At 39.1% G+C, this 19,771-nt stretch overlaps 1 protein-coding gene across 1 annotated transcript; it reads right to left on the bottom strand.

Annotated features, from left to right (window-relative positions):
* Positions 1-4,245: 4,245 nt before the first annotated feature.
* On the bottom strand, positions 4,246-5,049 carry LOC143878980 (uncharacterized). The gene has a single exon (XM_077381192.1). The coding sequence runs from the start codon at positions 5,047-5,049 to the stop codon at positions 4,246-4,248; it is 804 nt and encodes a 267-aa protein (XP_077237307.1).
* Between the last annotated feature and the right edge of the window lie 14,722 nt (positions 5,050-19,771).

Genomic DNA, 19,771 nt, shown 5'->3' with positions numbered 1-19,771 from the left:
AAAAAGGTTTTGAGATGGGAAATGTGGATAAAACACTATTTATCAAAAGAGAAAATCAAGATATCATCCTTGTCCAGATTTATGTGGATGACACCATCTGTGGCTCGACTAATCAAAAAATGTGTGATGAATTTGCAACTCTAATGAAAAATGAATTTGAAATGAGTATGATGGGTGAGTTAACCTACTTCTTGGACTCCAAATCAAATATACCAAAATGGGATATTTATAAATCAAGAAAAATATACAAATGAGTTATTAAAGAAGTATGGTATGGATAGCAGCAAGACATCAAGAATTCCCATGAGTATAACTGCTAAGATAGAAAAGGATGAATTCAGCAAATCTGTGGACCAAAAGATGTATAGAGGTATGATAGGTAGCCGACTCTATTTGACAGCCAGCAGACTAGACATTATGTTTACTGTCTGTCTCTGTGCTCGATTTCAATCGGATCCAAAGGAGTCTCACCTATCTGCAGTCAAGAAGATCTTCAAGTACTTAAGAGGAACCCAAAGTCTGGGACTATGGTATGAAAGATCTACTGCCTTCACTCTCACTAGATATTCAGATGCAGACTTTGCTGGATGTAGAGTGGATAGGAAAAGCACTAGTGGGACTTGTCAATTCTTGGGCAAATCACTTGTTTCATGGTTTAGTAAGAAATAAAACTCAGTAGCTCTATCCACAACAGAAGCAGAATATGTGGCAGCTGGAGCTTGCTGTGCACAAGTCTTATGGATAAAAAGCACATTGATGGACTATGGAATTAAATTGGAAAATATTCCCATCCAATGTGACAATACTAGTGCTATAAACTTGACAAAGAACCCCATACAACACTCTAGAACCAAACATATTGAGATTAGACACCACTTCATTAGAGATCACTCACAAAAAGGGGACATTTGCTTTAAATATATCAACACTGAGGAACAATGGGCTGATATCTTTACAAAATCCCTTAATGATGATAGAATATATTATATCCGAAGTGCCTTGAACATTTGGAGTGCGGATCAAGTCAAAGAAATTGCTAGATAAATACTTCGTGCCTTTCACCAGCTTATCTATATAGTATATATATATATATATATCATCCCTGTTTGGTAGTATCTGCATGAATAAGATGTCAAACTTTAATCTTAAAAATCACTCAATTGGCACTCCTAGCCTTCTTAGTTCTCTAAGATTGAGATGTACCTTCACCTTAATTAAAATACCTAACAAATTGGCAGTATGTCAACATCTTGATCATGAACAGGTATATGTGCATTACTTGGCTACATATTTTATACCATAACCATTGATTTAGGGGAAGTACCTAACTCAATCATCGTTTACTCCTGCTCATCATGTTAGCTTCACACTCTATCTCATTCTATTTAAAAAAAAAAAAGTTTAAGGGGGCTACATTCACTCCTATTTGCTATACATCTTAGTTTGCCTCATTTAAAAGTTTAAGGGGGAGTTTTATAGCTAATCAACATGAACTACCTCTCGAATATCACTTTGTTCATGTTTGAGCTTAAACCTTGATTAAGTTCGCATTTTTGTCGATGACAAAAGGGGGAGAAGTTTGGAAATTGATTATCTATTCATATTCCATATGCACTATATACATGTTATCGTTTATCGTCGTGGATATGTTGAGGGGGAGTTCCTGCATTCACTTGCCTATTATGTCACTCCACACAAACCTCATAATCAATTTTGTTTGTCATCATAAAAAAGGGGGAGATTGTAAGCCCAAGGGTCTACCCTCCTATCTTGTTTTGATGATTCTAAACTCAATTGATTATGTTTTTGAATACTAATCAAATTTGCCTTGAAGTGTTTGTGATAAGATAGGGTGATCATAGAAGGAACTATCACATCACTTAGTCATGCTTGAAGATGTACCACACAAGAGTCAAAGGAGCTAGAGACCACATGGGACAACTTACCTTGGAAGAACAATCAATGTGGAGCTCACCTCAACACACTCAAGCAAAGCAAGCACACCATAGAAGATCTATGAAGACCAAGACCAAAGAGGAGTGTAACCATATTTAGACTTATTGTACATCCTCTCTCTTTGATTTCTAAGTCAAGGCAAAATCTTTCAAATGTATTTTTCAAAACTAACCACACTCCCCGTATTAAAATTAATTGGTTAAGTGCATGGTTATGTGGTGGACCAACATGTTGGGACCCTCATAACATTCCAAATTATCATAAGATTTGGGTTCCAAAAGCCCAAAATAAATCAGCATCAAAACCAGGGAAAATCTGCTGATTTTAGGTTTCTCGGAACTCCGAGAAAGTGCCCAGGGAGTATATTCCATACTCTGGACAATTTCTCGGAACTTCGAGAATTTTCTCGGAACTTCGAGAAATGGTCCAGTAAGTATTTTCCAACTTCTGGGCATTCTCTCGGAACTCCGAGAATGGTTCTCGGAACTCTGAGAATGTCGCGACAGTAGAAAAAATAGCCGTTGGGTTTCAAATTAAAAATTGATTTTTAGTGTTTTTTGATACTCACACCCCCAAACTGTCATATCTTCTCAAAGGGCTATAAATACACATTGAAGAGGATCATCTATCTCTCTTGAGCAATTTGAAAAACATTCTTAAGCATTTTAAAGCACTTGTAAATCCTATTAGCTTGAGCCTTTATTTTTCTTCTCCACCAAACTTGCCTTGTACTTGCAAATCATTAGAGTTTGGATTTAGGACTTTCATTTGCAACCTATTGTGGAGAGCACTCAAAGGGACTTCATTGTGCATCAAGCTTTCAAGAGAAGCCAAGCAATCTTCATCTACTATTCATTATAAAGGTGGCTAGGGCATCCTATTTTTAATACCCTAAGGAGTAGCGCTTAGAACTCGGCGAAGAAGGGGAGTCGGTGTAAAGGTGTCAAGGGCATCCTTATTTAATACCCCTTGGGAGTGTAATCGCCTCGGAGCCGGGCATCGTGGAGGTCTCACATAGTGGAAATCCTTGAGGACGATCTCAAGAAGAGTGGAGTAGGGCTTTGTCCGAACCACTATATATCGGCGTGTTCCTTCCTTGTCTTGTACTTTCATTTTTGTTTGATTTGACATTTTCTTTTGATTTGATATTATTTGAACTAACCAAAATCTAATCAAGAGAAGAAAAAATCAAATTAGGTTTAATACTTGATTTTTAAAATGGTATAAATTTTTTATAAAACCAATTCACCCCCTTCTTGGTTCTATAGACCCTTATTTCAATGTCAAACTTGCCTAACTCAATTGCCCAATTGATCACTCGTCCCTAGGTATCGGGTTTTTGCAAGATTTTTTGGAGGGGTTGGTCGGTGAGGACTGTGATGGGGTGAGCTTGGAAGTATGGGCGGAGTTTTCTCGCGGAGGCGACGACTGCGAAGGCGAATTTCTCAATTTCTTAATACCGAGTCTCGGCGTCATGGAGTACACAGCTGGCATAATAAACGGGTTGTTCCTTCTTTCCTTCTCGCCGGACGAGTACAGAGCTTACAACGGCAGGTCCAATAGCCAGGTACAGGTATAGATCTTCACATGGTACCAGTTTAGAGAGCAACGGAGGAGTTTGAAGATACGCCTTCAGTTGGCCGAAGGTTGTCTGACATTCATCTGTCCATTGAAAGTCTTTAACGTTTCTCAGGGTCTTGAAGAAAGGAAAGCACCGCTCAACGAATTTTGACATAAATCGGCTGAGGGTTGCGATTCGTCCTGTAAGTCTCTGAACTTCCCGGATATCTTTTGGGGGTGTCATTTCGAGCAGTGCCTTTATCTTCTCTGGGTTGGCTTCAATTCCCCGTTGCTGACCATGAAGCCTAGGAATTTGCCAGAGATTACCCCAAAAGCGCCTTAGCGGGGTTTAACTTCATTCGGTTGCGACGGAGAACAAGAAAGGCTTCTTCAAGTTCGGCTATGTGGTTCCGAGCTTCAAGGCTCTTGACGAGCATGTCGTCGACGTATACTTCCATGTTTCTTCTGATTTGTTCGGCGAAAATCTTGTTGACGAGACGCTGGTATGTGGCGCCAGCATTCTTGAGGCTGAAGGGCATGACCTCGTAACAAAACAGCTCTTGGTCGGTAACGAATGAGGTTTTTGGAATATCGGGCCCGTACATTTGGATCTGGTTGTATCCGGAGAAGGCATCCATGAAACTTAGCATCTCATGTCCGGCGATGGCATCGATGAGATGGTCGATCCTCGGTAATGGGTATCAATCTTTGGGGCACGCTTTGTTGAGGTCAGTAAAGTCTATACAGATTCGCTATTCTGTTAGATTTGTTGACCATCATCACATTTGCGAGCCGCTCTGGGTAACAGATCTGTCTTATAAATTTGGCTTCAAGGAGCTTTTCCACTTCGTCTTTGATATGCTTCTGTCTCTCGGCTGCGAAGTTGCATTTTTTCTGTTTAACTGGTTTGAAGCTTGGGTCCACGTTCAGCTTGTGAACTGCTACATTAGAGGGGATTCCCTGTATGTCGGCGGCGGACCAGGCGAAGATATCCAAGTTAGTTTTTAAGAAATCGATAAGGTCGGTCTTGAACTTACCTGACAAGAGGGAACCTATCTGGATGGTCTGTTCGTCGGACCCGGGGAAGAGATGGACCTTTGTGAGCTCCTCGACTGGCTCTCCCCGCTTTACCTCAACTCTCGGGTCGGAACCTTCAATGGAAAATGTTTCCTTGGCGGCTTTCTTCTTCTTCAGCAGAGTGGCGCAGCATTCACGGGCCTTCTCTTGGTCACCTTTGACTTCGCCAATGCCGTGTCTTGTGGGGAACTTTAACTTTAGGTGGGCAATGGAAACCACTGCCCCCATTTCGTTTAATGCTGGTCTTCCGATGGTCCCATTATAAGCAAAAGGAATGCGAACTATCATGAAGGTTTGCATGATGGTTCGTTGGGCGGGGTGAGTTCCGAACGTCACGGGGAGTTTGATGTTCCCTTGTACCTTGATCTCACTTCCGGAGAATCCAAAGATGGACCAGTCAACCGGCTCCAGTCTATCTTTGTTGATGTGCATCTCAGTGAAGGCATCCTGGTGCATAACGTTGACAGAACTTCCAGTATCCGCTAGGATTCAGCTTACGTGAAAGTTGGCGATAGTGAGTGTAGACGTCCCATTTTGACCATGCCCTAAATCTCTCAATTTTGTGTCAAACCTCGCCAAATCAGTTCATTGGGGTCCCAAGCTTTTTCACAAGGTAGGTTAGGATCCCAGCAAGGTCCCTGCGAAATTTCATCAAAATCCGATATCGTTTGCCTAGCGAACGAGCCGAGCAGTGTCCGCAGTATAAGCATATAAGGGGGCGACCTAATTATATCTAAGCTTCATCCCAAAATCCATGTACTTGAAGGGGAAATCCAGGTCAACCTAAGACTCTAGGTGCCCATGACCGCATTTTTGGAAACCTTAGAATCACAGGAGTCTCCCTGCAAAATCTCAGAAAATTCTACAAAGAAATTACACTAAAAGACAGAGCAAGTTGGTTCAGTTATCAATCGGTAGGGGGTGAATTAGCTTGTTAAAATCGCACATTTGTGCAGATATTAAATAGTTGTGGCGATATCACCATCCCGGTTTTGCCTATAAATAACAGCCTAATCCTCTGTTAAAAAAAAAAAAGAAAAGAGGAAGGAGATTATAAATTTTTCCCCTAATCAGAGTGAGAGAGAGAGATGAGAAAACCTAATTTCCTTAACCCTAACCTTCTTCTCCGATCAGATCCTTGACGGATTTCAGCTAGATGCAGGCCTATTTCCGGTGACACCTCCACTTCAAGTACAATCTTTCTACTCTTGCCTCTATCTCTGATCTATTTTGAAGATTAATCTAGAAACCCTAACTCCCAAACCTTTTCTTCAAGATCATAATCATCTTCTTCGGTTAAGCTCTTTTGGTGAATTCGCTTGAGTTTTGGTCATATTTCGTTTCTTTCCGGCAGGATTTTACATCGAGGCTCAGATTTGGTAAGATCTGTATCAGATCAAGCAATTTTCTTGTGGAGCTCTTATTTCTTTGCAACATCAGAGGCAAATCTCACTTCAAGATTTTACATCGAGGCTCAGATTTGGTAAGATCTATATCAGATCAAGCATTTTTCTTGTGGAGCTCTTATTTCTTTGCAACATCATAGGCAAATCTCATTTTAGGTCAGTAGATTTTGTGATTGAACTGTTGTAACATAGATAGCTCTATGATTGTGCTTGATATGTTTTTGAAGTTCAGTTATGTGAATTTTTTTTTAATTCTTGTTCAATTTCTTTGAGAAAAATGATGAAGTTGTTTTAGAAAATATTATTTGGCTTAAAATGATGTAGTTATTTTGAAAGGATCTCATTGAAATCTCCTTCATGTTGCTAATCTGTGAATTTATGTTTGATGATGTGTTTTTAATCGATGAAATAATTCTTAATAGAAAAGAATTTATTTGTTTTATGAATCTTGAATTGTAAGAAGATATAAATAATACACGTTTAAAAGAAGAAGATGAAGAGCAAGATATATAGGGATTAGATTGAAAGAAAATAGCTACTGTGATTTTGTTAATTAATTTTGAAATTCTAAGTTGTGGAATTGCTAGAATCTGAGGGATTAAATCAAACGTGTAGATCATTATGAGTTTTCTGAATTTTAATCTAGAGTAGTTAACAGATGTGAAAATCTATTGCCATTGTATAAATGACATAGGGGCAGGGCAGTGTATTCTTTTGTTTTCATTTCATTTTATTTTGTGTGGAGAATAACCTGTAGCCATCACGTCATTTTGTTTTGTTTTTTTTATTGAAAAATGACTGAATTGGATTTTACTTAAAAGAAGAGAAAACTTAAGGATGTTGATGAAGGAAAATGGATAGAAGAAAGAGAATGTGGTTTGTGGTTGACATAGTTATGAAAATGTGGCTTGGGAAGCTATGTATAAGCTGTTAGATTGTGCATATATCGAAGTAAGTACATGGCTAATGGTAAAGGATTTTTTTATAGGAATTAGAAGGCAGCAAGGTAAGTTAGTGAAATAGGATAAAAGATTGGTTTGAGAGCAGAATTTCAAGGAGTATTTCATATGGGCTGAACGAGGGATGCAAGGAATAAAATCCTGATGTAGTTGCATTTATAAATGATTTGTGGTTTTAGCCCTGTTATAACAATAATCCTTTGAAGGATATAATTAGATGGTACAATGAGTAGTTTAGTTTATTCTGACTCCATAATTCGACAACCCATGAGTGAAATGATGACATATTTAGGTCATTGATTTTGATAAGGAAAATGATCCTGCAGGTTTTGATAGTTTTGTGTAAATTATGCTTTGACATCTTTCTAATTGTTCAGTTTTTATGATAATCTGAATTGAGCCTTATAGCTTGGTTTTCTTCTACATTGAGAATTTTTGCAGCTTGTCGTTGTTGAGTAAATTGATTGATTGAGAGTTTTGACAGTTTATTGCTTTATGTTGAATATGAATAAATAGCATATTTACCTTGAAAAATATAAGACATTGAACGTGTTCCTTATATTTAGTCTTGATATCAATATGTCTTTTAGACCTGGTAATGTAACTAAATATTCTCACCCATGTTTTTGATAATATTACACTCACTCTTTGTCATTTCTACTGTTTTAAATTGGTTTGTCTAGTGATAGTCACGATTAAAGTGATAAAGTAGCTCAATATCAGGTTGCAATTTGTACATATTTAGACTACATTCTACACGCTTGCCCCATTTGACAATTACATATATGTGATTAATTTAAATAATATATTGAACTTATCGTGAATAGGATGTTGAGCATATTGATTTAAAGTTCTAAAGTTATAATAATCATTGAACTCGCCTGCATATGTTGCGGTTATAAGAAATTTGTCTGAACATCATGTCAAATTAAAATCAGTTCTGTTATAGATGTGATATAAGGTCAGGTTGTATAAAACTGATCTTTGGGATGGAGTTGATATTGTCGTTGAGCTTTCAAATGGGTGAGTAGGTCGCACAATGAAATAAATTTTTTTTTATGTTTTGGTTTGACCTAGAGAGTCAGTGTGGTTATAACTCTAATAAATTCTATGGGATGCTATTTAGAAAGGTAAAGTTTGTCCTTATTAAAATATGGTTGAAAGATTGTAATCTCAAATGTACTGTTTATACTAACAGTATTTGGCTTTGTCATTTATGTGAAGTTTCCTTGTTCATTTTAGAGTTATATCACTTTATTAAAAATCTCTCTAGTTCTTTTGACTTTTGGTTCTCCTATTTATGGCAAGGGCGATGAAGGCGTTAGCCCAAGCCCATATTTAGAGGGATTTACCCGGTCGTGGTAATACCCCCTTCTTTCTTCTTCTCTCTCTATAGACTTGCATAGTCTTTAGAAACCCTTAGAATTTGTCCTTTCATTGCAAGGGCGATGAAGGCGTTAGCCTAAGCCCACCATTAGGGGACTTGCTCAGTCCAAGTAGCACTCCCCTCCTTTATTTAAGAGATTTGCCTAGTCTTTTAGAAGTGTACCATAAACATTAGGAGCCGTATCATTGCAAGGGCAATGAAAGAGTCATCTAGAGCCCACCTTTAGAGAGACAAGCTATATCTCAGCAGAAAAGTCAAATCCTTTTGAGAGACAGGCTTTGTCTCAATAGTGAGTCAGCCATAGGGGATTTCCTTAGCCTCATTTATAGATTTTATCTCTAAGATAGAGACCGACTTGGTTTAATAGTTGCCTTGATCTCTATCTTATCATTGCAAGGGCAATGATAAGGTTACTTGGAACCCACCTCGATGTTTAGGAGACTTGCCCAGTCTCACTAATACCCTTCTTTTAGGAGACTAGCTTAGTCTCATTAACACTCTCCTCTTAGGGTTGTATACTAGGAGTCAGTCCTTTCGTATTTGAGTCAATCTTTAGCATAGGAGTCAGTTCTTCAGTCTTTCAAGAGTTTGTCCTATCATCATAGGGATTAGGATTCTGTCCAACCTCTCATCAACTCATGTGATTTTATTCAATCTTTCAAGGTATAGGATGATGTCCAACCTTTGCAGATTCGTGATTCTGTTCAATTCCCCCACAAAGCATAGGATGCTGTCCAACCTTTGCGGGATATCAGGAGTCTGTCCTACCCTTATGATGATGGGATTTTGTCCTCTTGTGTCAAAAACTCAAAACATTCAGAAATTTCAAAAAATCAAACCATTTGAGAAAATTAAAAAAAAAACACTCTAAATGCCAAGAGTCATTATAGGAGAGTAGTTAGGAATTTCGGTTTCGAACTACTTTGGCTTGATCCCTTTCCACAGGGTACGTAGTGCAGCTTGGGATCCACATCCCAGGTCCAGTCAAACCTTTAAAAATAAACATTTCAAACCTTTCAAAAATACAAAAAATGTTCAAAATATTTTTCAAAATGATCTTCCCATAGAGTTAGGAGTCTGTCCTAGATTTTTGGGGTGTTTTAGAGTTAGGAGTCTGTCCTGTTTGTGTTGATATGCTGTGTCTTGTCGTGTGAGTGTCCCTAGAGTTAGGAGGCCTCGAGTCATGGTCGGTTAGACATTTAGTCGAACCGATGGCTAGACTAGGAAGCATTTAGTCAGCCCAAGGTTTTCCTTAGGATGCACAGCCTAGTTACACATAGGATGTAGGGCCCACCTGCATTAGCTTAAGGCTAATCAACTTGCATTAGTTAGGGCATATAGAGAGTCCTAAAAATTATAATTCACATGAACTTAAGCAATTGTACAAAAAGCTTTAAAAATCAGTTGAGTCTAGTGGATCGAGTCCAGGATAGTGGTTCTAGATGGTTAAGCATCCTAGTTTAGAATATGTCATCGAACTACGTTGATTCTGATTCTTCCCGAGGCCGGGATACGTAGAGCAGCCAGGGTGGATGGCCATTCTGATCCGAGTCAAGTATTGCATTAGAGTTTTAGGATTAGTCTTGTTGAGTTGTGTATAGAATTGAATTGTGTTGTGTGTTTTGCTGTATTTTCTTACTTTCATGTACAGACCCTATACCTTTAGCTGTAGTATGCATGTGCAAGGGCACATCCTTCTGTGGTTGGTCCTCCAGAGGCAGGACCGCCGTATATCGTGTCAATGTTTCCAGCTATCCTGGGTGCTTCTTCCTGGTCCGATGCCCTTTGGCGGCTGCTTTCCGTTTGGTGGCCAGGTGAGCGTCGACGAGTAGGGGAACGACGTTCGTCCGCTGGTAGGTTAACTTCTCACCTGGGCCGCTCTTGATTTCTAGGAGGGTTTTGAAGATAACGGTCGATCTGACCAAGTCTAGCAAATCTTTCAATTTCATTCTTAAGGTGGTAACAATTATCGGTGGAGTGTCCATGATCTTGGTGGAAATGACAGTATTTACCAGAATTTTCTCCTTTTTCGGTGTTTCTCATCCTTTCAGGCCAGTGTATGGGCTCTCTATTACGGATTTCATACAGAATATTTGACACGATGGTGTTTAACGGAGTATAGTTAACCCTTTCAAATTGGGGATTTGGGGCGCGACAACTCTGCCGGTCGTTGTGTCGCGCTTGCTTATGACTCGGTCCCGCCCTAGAATCGTCTTTCCATTTTTCACTTCCTCGGGTGTTCTCCAGTTCTCTCTCCATGGCAAATGATTCCTCGTTATTGATATAATTATCTGCGGTGGCCATGAGTTCTTGGAGGTCTCGAGGAGGGTTAACATTCAAGGCTACTTTCATGTGCCGGTCCCAAATGGCGTGGTGAAGTGCGGCACGGACCATATCGAAGTTCGGTTCGTTGATTTGATGAAGCTCCGTGCGGAACCAACTGATGAACTTTTGGAGCATTTCGTCCTTTCCCCGTCGTAAAGTTAAGAGAGCATCGGCCGGTGTCCTTCGGGTCGACTGTTCACGAAATAGGCAACAAACTCTTTTCTTAGTTCGTGGAACGACTTGATGGAGTTCGGTCTCAATCGGCTGTACCAGTTGCTTGCGTCTTTCTTTAGGTAGGCGGAAAAGGCCTTGCACATCGTGGTATCAGAAGCGTTCCTGATCACTATCACACGGTGGTAAGCTCGAAGGAATTCTAGAGGGTCGGATGTCCCGTCATAGAGGTCCAGTCGTGGCATGTTAGAATTCGTAGCAACGACAGTATCAGTGATTCTTGGGATGAATGGGGAGGTGACTTCGCTATCCCATTCCGCCAAGAGATCCGGATCACAGGGTGCCTTCATTTGTTGTTGGAGTTCTCTTATCTGGCGTTGGAGATCGGCCATGATTGTAGGGTTTCCTTCCGCCCGGTCATTTCTCGTCGGACTTCTTCTTGGTGGAGGTATCTGATCATCGATCTGATGAGTCAAATTTGCTAACGTTGGCTTAGCCATTGGGTCATTGCATCTTTGATGGCGATTAACACGACAATGGTAGGGTGGCGGGCTAGTGATCGACGCGGACCCTTGTTGATGCTGGCGGGGTCTTCGACTCCGAGGGTTTCGTCCTCCTGGAGACTCTTGTTCTTCAGAAATCTCGACAGGGGGAATTTCTTCAGTGGGCAGAAACACTGGTGGAGATGGTGTTGCTGGTTGTGGAGCGTGCCTTTGGAGTACTTGTTGAAGGGCACTCGCCACATCCCCAAGTTGTTGTTCGAACTAATTGAGGGCGTTCATAGTGATCGGAGGATCGCCGGAGACAACCATCCCGAAGTTGTTGTTCTTGGCCTCGTTGGCTCGCTTGGCTTCTTGTAACCATCCCACCGTTAAGTTGAGAGGGAGCTTTCGATTTTGGCATCGACGGGTCCCATGGATGGCGGCAATCTGATGACGCCCAAAATCTGACTGCATGTACTAACCTGGTAGAACTTGTAATCCTACGCTCACAGAGAAAGCGTCAGTGGGCCCAGAGTTGTGGATCCAGACGGCCACTTCGACACTCAAGCTAGAAATAGGCAATCACAGGCGATGGATGATGGATGAGGAGAAGGGCCAAGATAAGTTACCAGACCAAAGTAGGAGAAGGAGAATGGATTTCCAATTGCCCTTGCTTGAGTGCGTAGACCCCTATTTATAGGGGAGGAGACCCACGTGGGGTGAGTTGGATGGAGGATAAGATCTTGGAGATATGATTCCCTATGATTCCGGGCGGAGATCTTGCGCAGTGGCCCTGGGTGGGACATTTTGAATTTGAATATAGCGTCATATGTGTAACGGTTGCTCGGATTGATCGCCTAATGGCGAGATTCCCGTGATTATGTCTGGCTTCCCTTGAGGTTCGATAACGAATGAAGGAGAGATGTTGTGGGGATCTTGGTATGATTCGCTAACGAGTGTTGCTTGTGGCGGTTGACTTGACCCGGCCGAGTAGTGGAGGATGGCTTTTGAGGGTCGGCACCGTGTATACCGATTTTACCCCTAACAAAATCAAAACAAACCAGAGGTATAGATTGAACATGATTTCTACTAATCAGTTTTGGACTCACAATCAGTTATCAAAGTCACAATTTATGTGGCAACCCCACTCCCCATGATCCAAATTCTCAAAGTGTCCTCCATATTTTTGTAAAATTTCAGAAAATACCCTAGAAAAGTAGAGGAATGCTAAACTCGGGCACCCATGCAAAAAATGGGCTGAAAGGGCACCCCCTATTGCTGCTGGTCACCATTGTGCATTTATGAGTTTTTATCTGATGAAAGGCCTTATGAACATGCACTCCTCATCCCATCCTTGATATTTGATCGAACAGCAGCTCCTAAGCTGCTGTTGGATCAAATATCAAGGGTGGTACCTTTTCCGTACCACCTTTATGTGTTCATACGGCCCTTGATCATATGATTTCTCCTGCATGTATAATGACTGCAAGTCAAAGGGTATTAAATGCAGAATGGTGACATGCAACAGGTGCCCTTGAGTTTGGAATACCCCAAAGAGTATGAACATCCTTAAGATTGGAATACTACTTATCCCACCCTTGATATTTGATCTGCTGTTGGATCAAATAGCAAGGGTGGTACCTTTTCCTTACCCCCTTTACGTGTTCATACCGCCCTTGATCATATAATCTCTCGTGCATTTATAATGGCTGCAAGTCAAAGGGTATTAAATGCAGAATGGGCGCCCTTTCAGCCCATTTTTTGTAAGGTCGCCCTTGATTTTAGCATACCCCAAAAAGTAAAGAAAAATTGCAAATGGGAGACACAAAAAATACAAGAATTGTGAACGGGGGACACAATTTTGAAAAATTGTTAAAGAGGGCTGATAACCCCCTTTTGAGAGTTTGATAACCCTATTTAGAGGGTTGATAACCCCCTTTTAGAGGGTTGATAATTCCCATTTCGTCCCTCTATAACAATTTTACAAAAGTGTGTCCCCCGTTCACAAATCTTGTATTTTTGTGTCCCCCATTGGCAATTTTTCCAAAGTAATACCTTTCCAAAGATGGGCTTGTCCTTTCCAAAAATTTCAACGGTGTCCCCTCAAGTGCATTAGGATTTTGGACAGTCCTCTCTAAACTTGCAACTGACCTTAGTATTTAATGTAAAACCCTAAAAAATGTATGGTTATTAAAACTAAGTCGGTGTTTAGGGAAAAAATAAAGTGAATCCCTTAAAAAGTTAATTTTCTTAAAAATAAGGGAATTGCTAGTGTCCATCGCAAAAGGCATTTCGCAGCTGGTCTATCGCATGTCAGACCAGCCACCTCGTGAATGAAGACAACAACAGCTGGTCTATCGCATGTCAGACTAGCTTTTGTCTCCATTCACAAGGTGGCTAGTCTTAGATGCAACAGACCAGCAGCGAAAAGCCTTTTGTGATGGACCCAGCAAATCTCTAAAAATAAATAAAACGGAAAATTCATTATTATATTCCCACCTCAAGTCTCACCTTGGCTAATTTTCAATCGTCTGCGTTAAGCAACAGCAAAAAAATAATTTTATCCTTGAATGCGAAGCACAACATAAGCTTTCAAAGTAGTTAGATTAGGTTGATCAAGTGACATCTACCCTAATCAGCTGTTGCAATTATGAGCCATAGATCCTCCTTTTATCAATGGTTATGATTTTTTAATGTGAAATTGTTAGTCTATATGCCCTAAACTCAAACTTACGTCACATTAGATACATATATCCGTACCTTGAATGGTCATCCGTGAAAGTCACAAAGTAGACAAACCCTCCTCTTGCAGGATGAGAAAGAGGTCCACAAACATCCGTATGTATTAACTCCAACACACTTTCGCTTCTTCCACTCTTGCCTTTAAAAGGAATTTTGGTCATTTTGCCCTGTAGACATGATTCACAAGTTGGAAAGGGTTCCACTTGAATAGAATCCAATGGACCATCTTTCACTAACCTCGTGATCCGCTCTACGCCAGTATGACCTAATCGAAGATGCCAAAGTTGAGTTGGAATTACCATGTCCCTTGCCCTTTTGAGGTTCGGATCATCAACGCTTAGAACACTCTCAATGTTACTCACATTCTTTTTGGCGTTAATTAGATATACAAACCATCTTATAATGCACCTTCCACAATAATAGAAATTTTCTTTTTAATAAAAACTGAAGTTTTATTAAAATCTACTAAATATCCATCTGAAATAAGTTTAGAAACAGAAATCAAATTCCTTCTTATAGAAGGCACAGAAAGACAATCGTTTAATAATAAGTATCCCCTAGAAAATGCCAAATAGTAATCACCCACAGCCTGAAATGCAACAATTGCATTAGTTCCAACCTGTAGGTTGAGTTCACCATCAGTCAGCCTTCTGCTTATCCTTAGCCCCTGCAAAACATTGCAGAAGTGTGAGGTCGCACCAATATCTACACACCAGGAAAAAGCAGGACCAATCATATTGGTTTCAGCAACAAAAACTTGCGACATACCTTGAGAAGGCTTGTCGCCCTACTTACTAGCTAAGTAGCTCCTGCAGTTCCGCTTCCAATGTCCAGGGTTGTCACATTGAAAGCATGCATCGTTGCTTTTGGTTGACTTTTTCTTGAAAGTTTTCTTATTCTTAACTACTGGAGCCTTTTTCCCTTCTTTTTCCCTTACCTTTCAGTTTGGAGACTGAAGGTACATTATCCTCAGCTAAGAAGGCATTCTTCTTATTTACCTTCTTCAGATCTTCAGTTGACTAGAGTTGGTTTAATAGCTCAGTCAATGTCATTGTTAACTTGTTCATATGATTGGTCATCACAAACTCGTTGAATAACCCTGGTAGGGAAGCAAGAACAATGTCTATCTGCGTTTCTGCATCCATGATGGCCTCCAAGATGTCGAGTTCATTAAGGAAACCCACCATCTTTAACATATGGTCCCTGACCGGGGACCATAGGTTTTAATTTTAGAACAAGTGGTATCAAAGCAACTAGGGGAGTAGATCAAGTAGCGTGATTCTTTGATTCCTTCTTCACAGAGGTATTTATTTATGTTTGATTAACATAATTAACGAATCTAGACTCTAGGATCTTGGGCAAAAGCAAGATCGAAAAGAAAATTTTAAAGTTCTATGCAATTTTTGTTCCGCTGCGCATAGCAATCTTGCCGGAAGGGGATAACCTTCCTTCAAGTGGTATCAAAGCAACTAGGGCTCAAATTAGGGAATTAAATTAACCAAAGATAGATCATGCGGTATATCCGCTATGAGTCCCGGAATAACCTGTGGACAAGGATTTGATAAGGTTATTCTGTCAGACAAGAAACTCTCATATACGTCCTTAGACCTGAGGGATTGTTTTGGTCTGTGGGCAAGTCTTATGGCCTTGGTCTAACTAATTGTAGTCCAAATAGGATTATAGGAGGGTAGTTCTGGGTTATCGGGCAAACCCATGGGATCAATAGTGATGCCCAACAATGAATCCTCCATATTTCTATTTGAGAGATTGCATTTATAGTTTGGATATCAACTAAGTCCATTGGTAAAAGGCTGGCCAGGCGATTTAATAAAAGTATCTATCAAAAGGTTTTGAAAAACTTTGTTTCTTTTGAAAGATTTTGCAAATGCATTTGCGGACTTTAAACTGATAGATTGAAAGGTATAGCTCCAGGGGGTAAGTTGTTTCCACCCCAAAGGACCCAACTTGGTAAATGACGGATTGGGGGAAGGACATGCACTTAGAAGTGCTTAGGGTATTTAGATCTGATTGTATTTTTCAGGATAACTAGTGGGACACCCGTACGATGCACGGGGGTAAGAAAAAAAGTTTGATATAAGCTTATTATTCAAAAAGATAATAGGATAGTAATACATGAAAAATAAATAGAGAGAGATGGTCATGATACAAAACCGCAAATTAATAAATAAATGATCAAGCAACAAAGCTATAAAAAACGTTCATCTAACATCCATCATAAAGCAAAATTGAATAAGAAAAGCAGACTTCATCTCCATGAGAAGCAATGGCAAAGATCAAGAATCATTGAGGTTGATCAACTAAGTTGCTACTTACAGGCCCAAAACAGACAATCCTATCCAACATGGTATTTAAGAATATAGAGAAGGGAATTTTACATATGAAACCTACTATATAAGATGTATTCTAGTTAATCACTGAGAATTATGATTTAGTAAAAAAGTATATCTTTTTGAAAACTATTTCTAATAAGTCCCTGGATGCTTATGTTAACATATGGTAGAATTGAGTAAATATAAAAAAAGAGCACTTTTGTAAAAAAATAAATAAAATCATATTTGACCACAGTAAATTGTTACCACAGTCAATGTGAAATAATGTACAATACAATATAAGTCCAAAGGTTGAAAGCATGCTCCACTTGCCATTTCATCAAATAGTAAATAGTATTAGCTCCTATTACTACTATTTAAAAAAAATCCTAAGCTCCTATTACTAAGAAGTAATCTACGACTTAAGCATTAAAGCAGTGCTAATATTAACTTAAACCACCGGTGTTGGTTTCCTAATTTATGATTCTTAATCAAACATAATATGTGGAAGTCCTACTTATCAAGTGAAAATGAATTCAAAGTATCTATATTTGTCATATTTGTTTGTGATTGCTACATATATGATCCTTTTACCATTTTGCTCTCAGAGGCCAGTCCCTCCCTTACAACTTCTACACATAGCTCAGGCATTTTTGGTCAATCAATGAACTTTGCAACTGCTTACTTATTGTATGGTAAAACATCAAAGACCACTTGTTAAGTGGGAATTTGTTGATTTTTAACTAGATAAGTTTTTGCCCAAAAATTGACATGTCTCCAGAGACAATCCAAGCTTCAATTCACATTTTTACAATTACCACAAGCACAAAAAACCAAAAAAAAACCCACAGGTGTTCCCCCCATAACTTTTGGAAAAAATCTCACTACTACTTGCTTCTTATAGGTTTCCTCCTTTGTAGGTAAATTGGGATTAAACATGCCACATGAATGCTCTGAACCTTTTTCTAAACATTAGGTAATGATGCTTGAAATCCAGTATCTTACCGTTTAACATCAAGGCAAATCAGTCAAAGACTGCTTACTGTTCATACATACCGGTGCAGCATAGCGTGATGTTCCCACAACCCTTGTAGAAAAACGTGTTTTGTCACCTTGTGGGCCAGCTTTTGCCATTCCACCATCCGAAAGCTTTGAATTATATTCTTATAGAAGGAACCTTCAATAAAAACAGAAAAGAATGAATCCCTAATGATTCTTGGGGCCACTTGCCAAATGCGATCATAGTTATACTACATTGCGTGAGATCATAGTGGGGCCCATGTTGGGCATTGCAAGAATGACCATTGGATCCTTAAGACGATCCCACTCACTATATCCTTAAAAGATTATTGAACAATCTGGGTTCCGGACTTTATTGCGCATGAGGAATGGATTGGATCCTTGTATTTGATATAAGGAAGAGACGCATCATACATAGGGTGTGCAAACATACTTTTTAGAAGATGAGACACGCCATAGTACAGTGGTGCTATGTTTAATTAGCATGTGCACTTTAAATACTTAAACCTATTGGTAGGAACTTAAGTGATTTAACTGTGCATGTGCTTAATTAAAGCTTGAATCATGTTGGTTGGGATTTAAGTGAAATCCTATTGGCTATTAGAATGGTGGAATCCTCTTGGTTGGATTTTCAAGAAGGAAAGGAGAGATAGAGAAGGCTAAGGAGACCCACTTGAGTTGGGAAGCTTCTACACACTTCCCACCATGTAATATATGTTTTTACCCATGATTATTTTAAGAAAAGAAAAATGGTGGAAGGCTAAAATATAATTTCACAATACTTTCCAAATTAAGAGGGATTCCTAGTGGCAAACAAGTTCCCATGTGAGCTCAATAAAAGGGGACTTGGGGATGAATGAATTTTGCACTTTAATTATTTTTTTCACCCTAGAGAATTCGTCTAGTCCTTCCCTCTCACTTCTCTCTCTATTTCGAGTTTTTTGAGTTCTAGTTAGGTTTTAGTTCTAGTTCCACTTTGGTTCTAAATCTAGTTCTAGTTAGAACTTATTATTGAGTTCTTGAACGCCTAGTAGCTGCTGTGATTTCAAGTTGGGTTTGGAACCCATTGACCTCTTGTTCAAGCTCTTTCATCCTTGTAAGCTTTAGAAGCCACAACTTCGTCTTTCAGAGGAGTTTGGGTTTGAGAAATGCCAAGCACACCTAGCGGGGTGTAGATCAAGTAGCATTCTCCGAGATAGGATGATCAAATTGTAAGTTTTCTTGTTGCTAATGTGATTTAATTCATCACAAATATGAATATAGCAACTAGGATCATGGTTGAGTTGGTGGAAATCGAAAATTTTTCTTTTTCATGCATATTAGCTTCCTATTAGATTGGTTGTAAAATCCCGAGCAAAATCGGTACACGCAGCGTAAAAATAAACCGTGTAGAACAAAAATTTTGCTCTAATCCAGGATTCTTATGGAGTAATTGATTTTATTGTGTTTTAATAAACACAAATATAAATACCTTTATGTAGAAAAGAACTCGTTCTCTTGATCTACTCCTTGAAAATTCGCCTGCTATCTAATCGACGCGAAACCGTAAGTTGAATCGATGGATTCCTTTTGTTGTGCAAAGAATTTTGTGTACAACTCTTTGTTCACTTTATCATCTGATCTAAATCAGATTATAATATGGGAATATGTATTTAGTGTTAGATTTGTTGTAAAACCCTAAGCAAAATCGCTACACGTTGCGGAAGAATAAACCGTGTAGAATAAGAATTTTGCAACCAAGGATTCCTAGAGACTAATTGATTTTAATGTGATTTAATAAACATAAATATAAATACCTTATTTTGTTGATGAGAAGAAAAACGTTTCCGTGATCTACTCCTCGAAAATTCGCCAACGATCTAATCGATGCGAAACCGCAAGTTGAACCGATGGATTCCTTTCGTTGTACAAATGATCTTGTAAACAACTCTTTGTTTACTTTATAATCTGATCTAAATCAAATTATAATATGGGAATATGCATTTAGATCAATGGAGCTTGATTGGATGTTTGTCTTCTTGTTATAAAAGAGAAAAATAGTTGATGGAATTGAAGAAGAAGAAGAAGAAGAGAAAGACTTTGGAGTGTCTCTACCAATTTCCAGCACATAGAATTATGGAAGAGCTCTTGCAAACTCTATTCCTTTGTCTTGTATTTATAGAGTTCTCAATTTTCATATGCACAATCCAAAGTTTCTAGAGAAATCTCAAAAATAATGGAAACTAGCCATAATTGGAAGCTCCAATTTGGAAACAAGCTAGTTTGCTTTTTCAAAATAGAAACCAAACAATGTGGGAAATGCTTTTAGAAACTCTTGGACTTTTAAAAATTCCTAAATTAAGGTTTTTTTTAAGTA

This window comes from Tasmannia lanceolata, unplaced genomic scaffold (assembly GCF_043159265.1).
Source record: "Tasmannia lanceolata isolate RefF3 unplaced genomic scaffold, GAP_Taslan_0.1 ptg000006l, whole genome shotgun sequence".
NCBI lineage: Eukaryota > Viridiplantae > Streptophyta > Magnoliopsida > Canellales > Winteraceae > Tasmannia > Tasmannia lanceolata.
The sequence above is the reverse complement of the archived record's forward strand: the minus strand, read 5'-3'. Positions and strand labels throughout refer to the sequence as shown.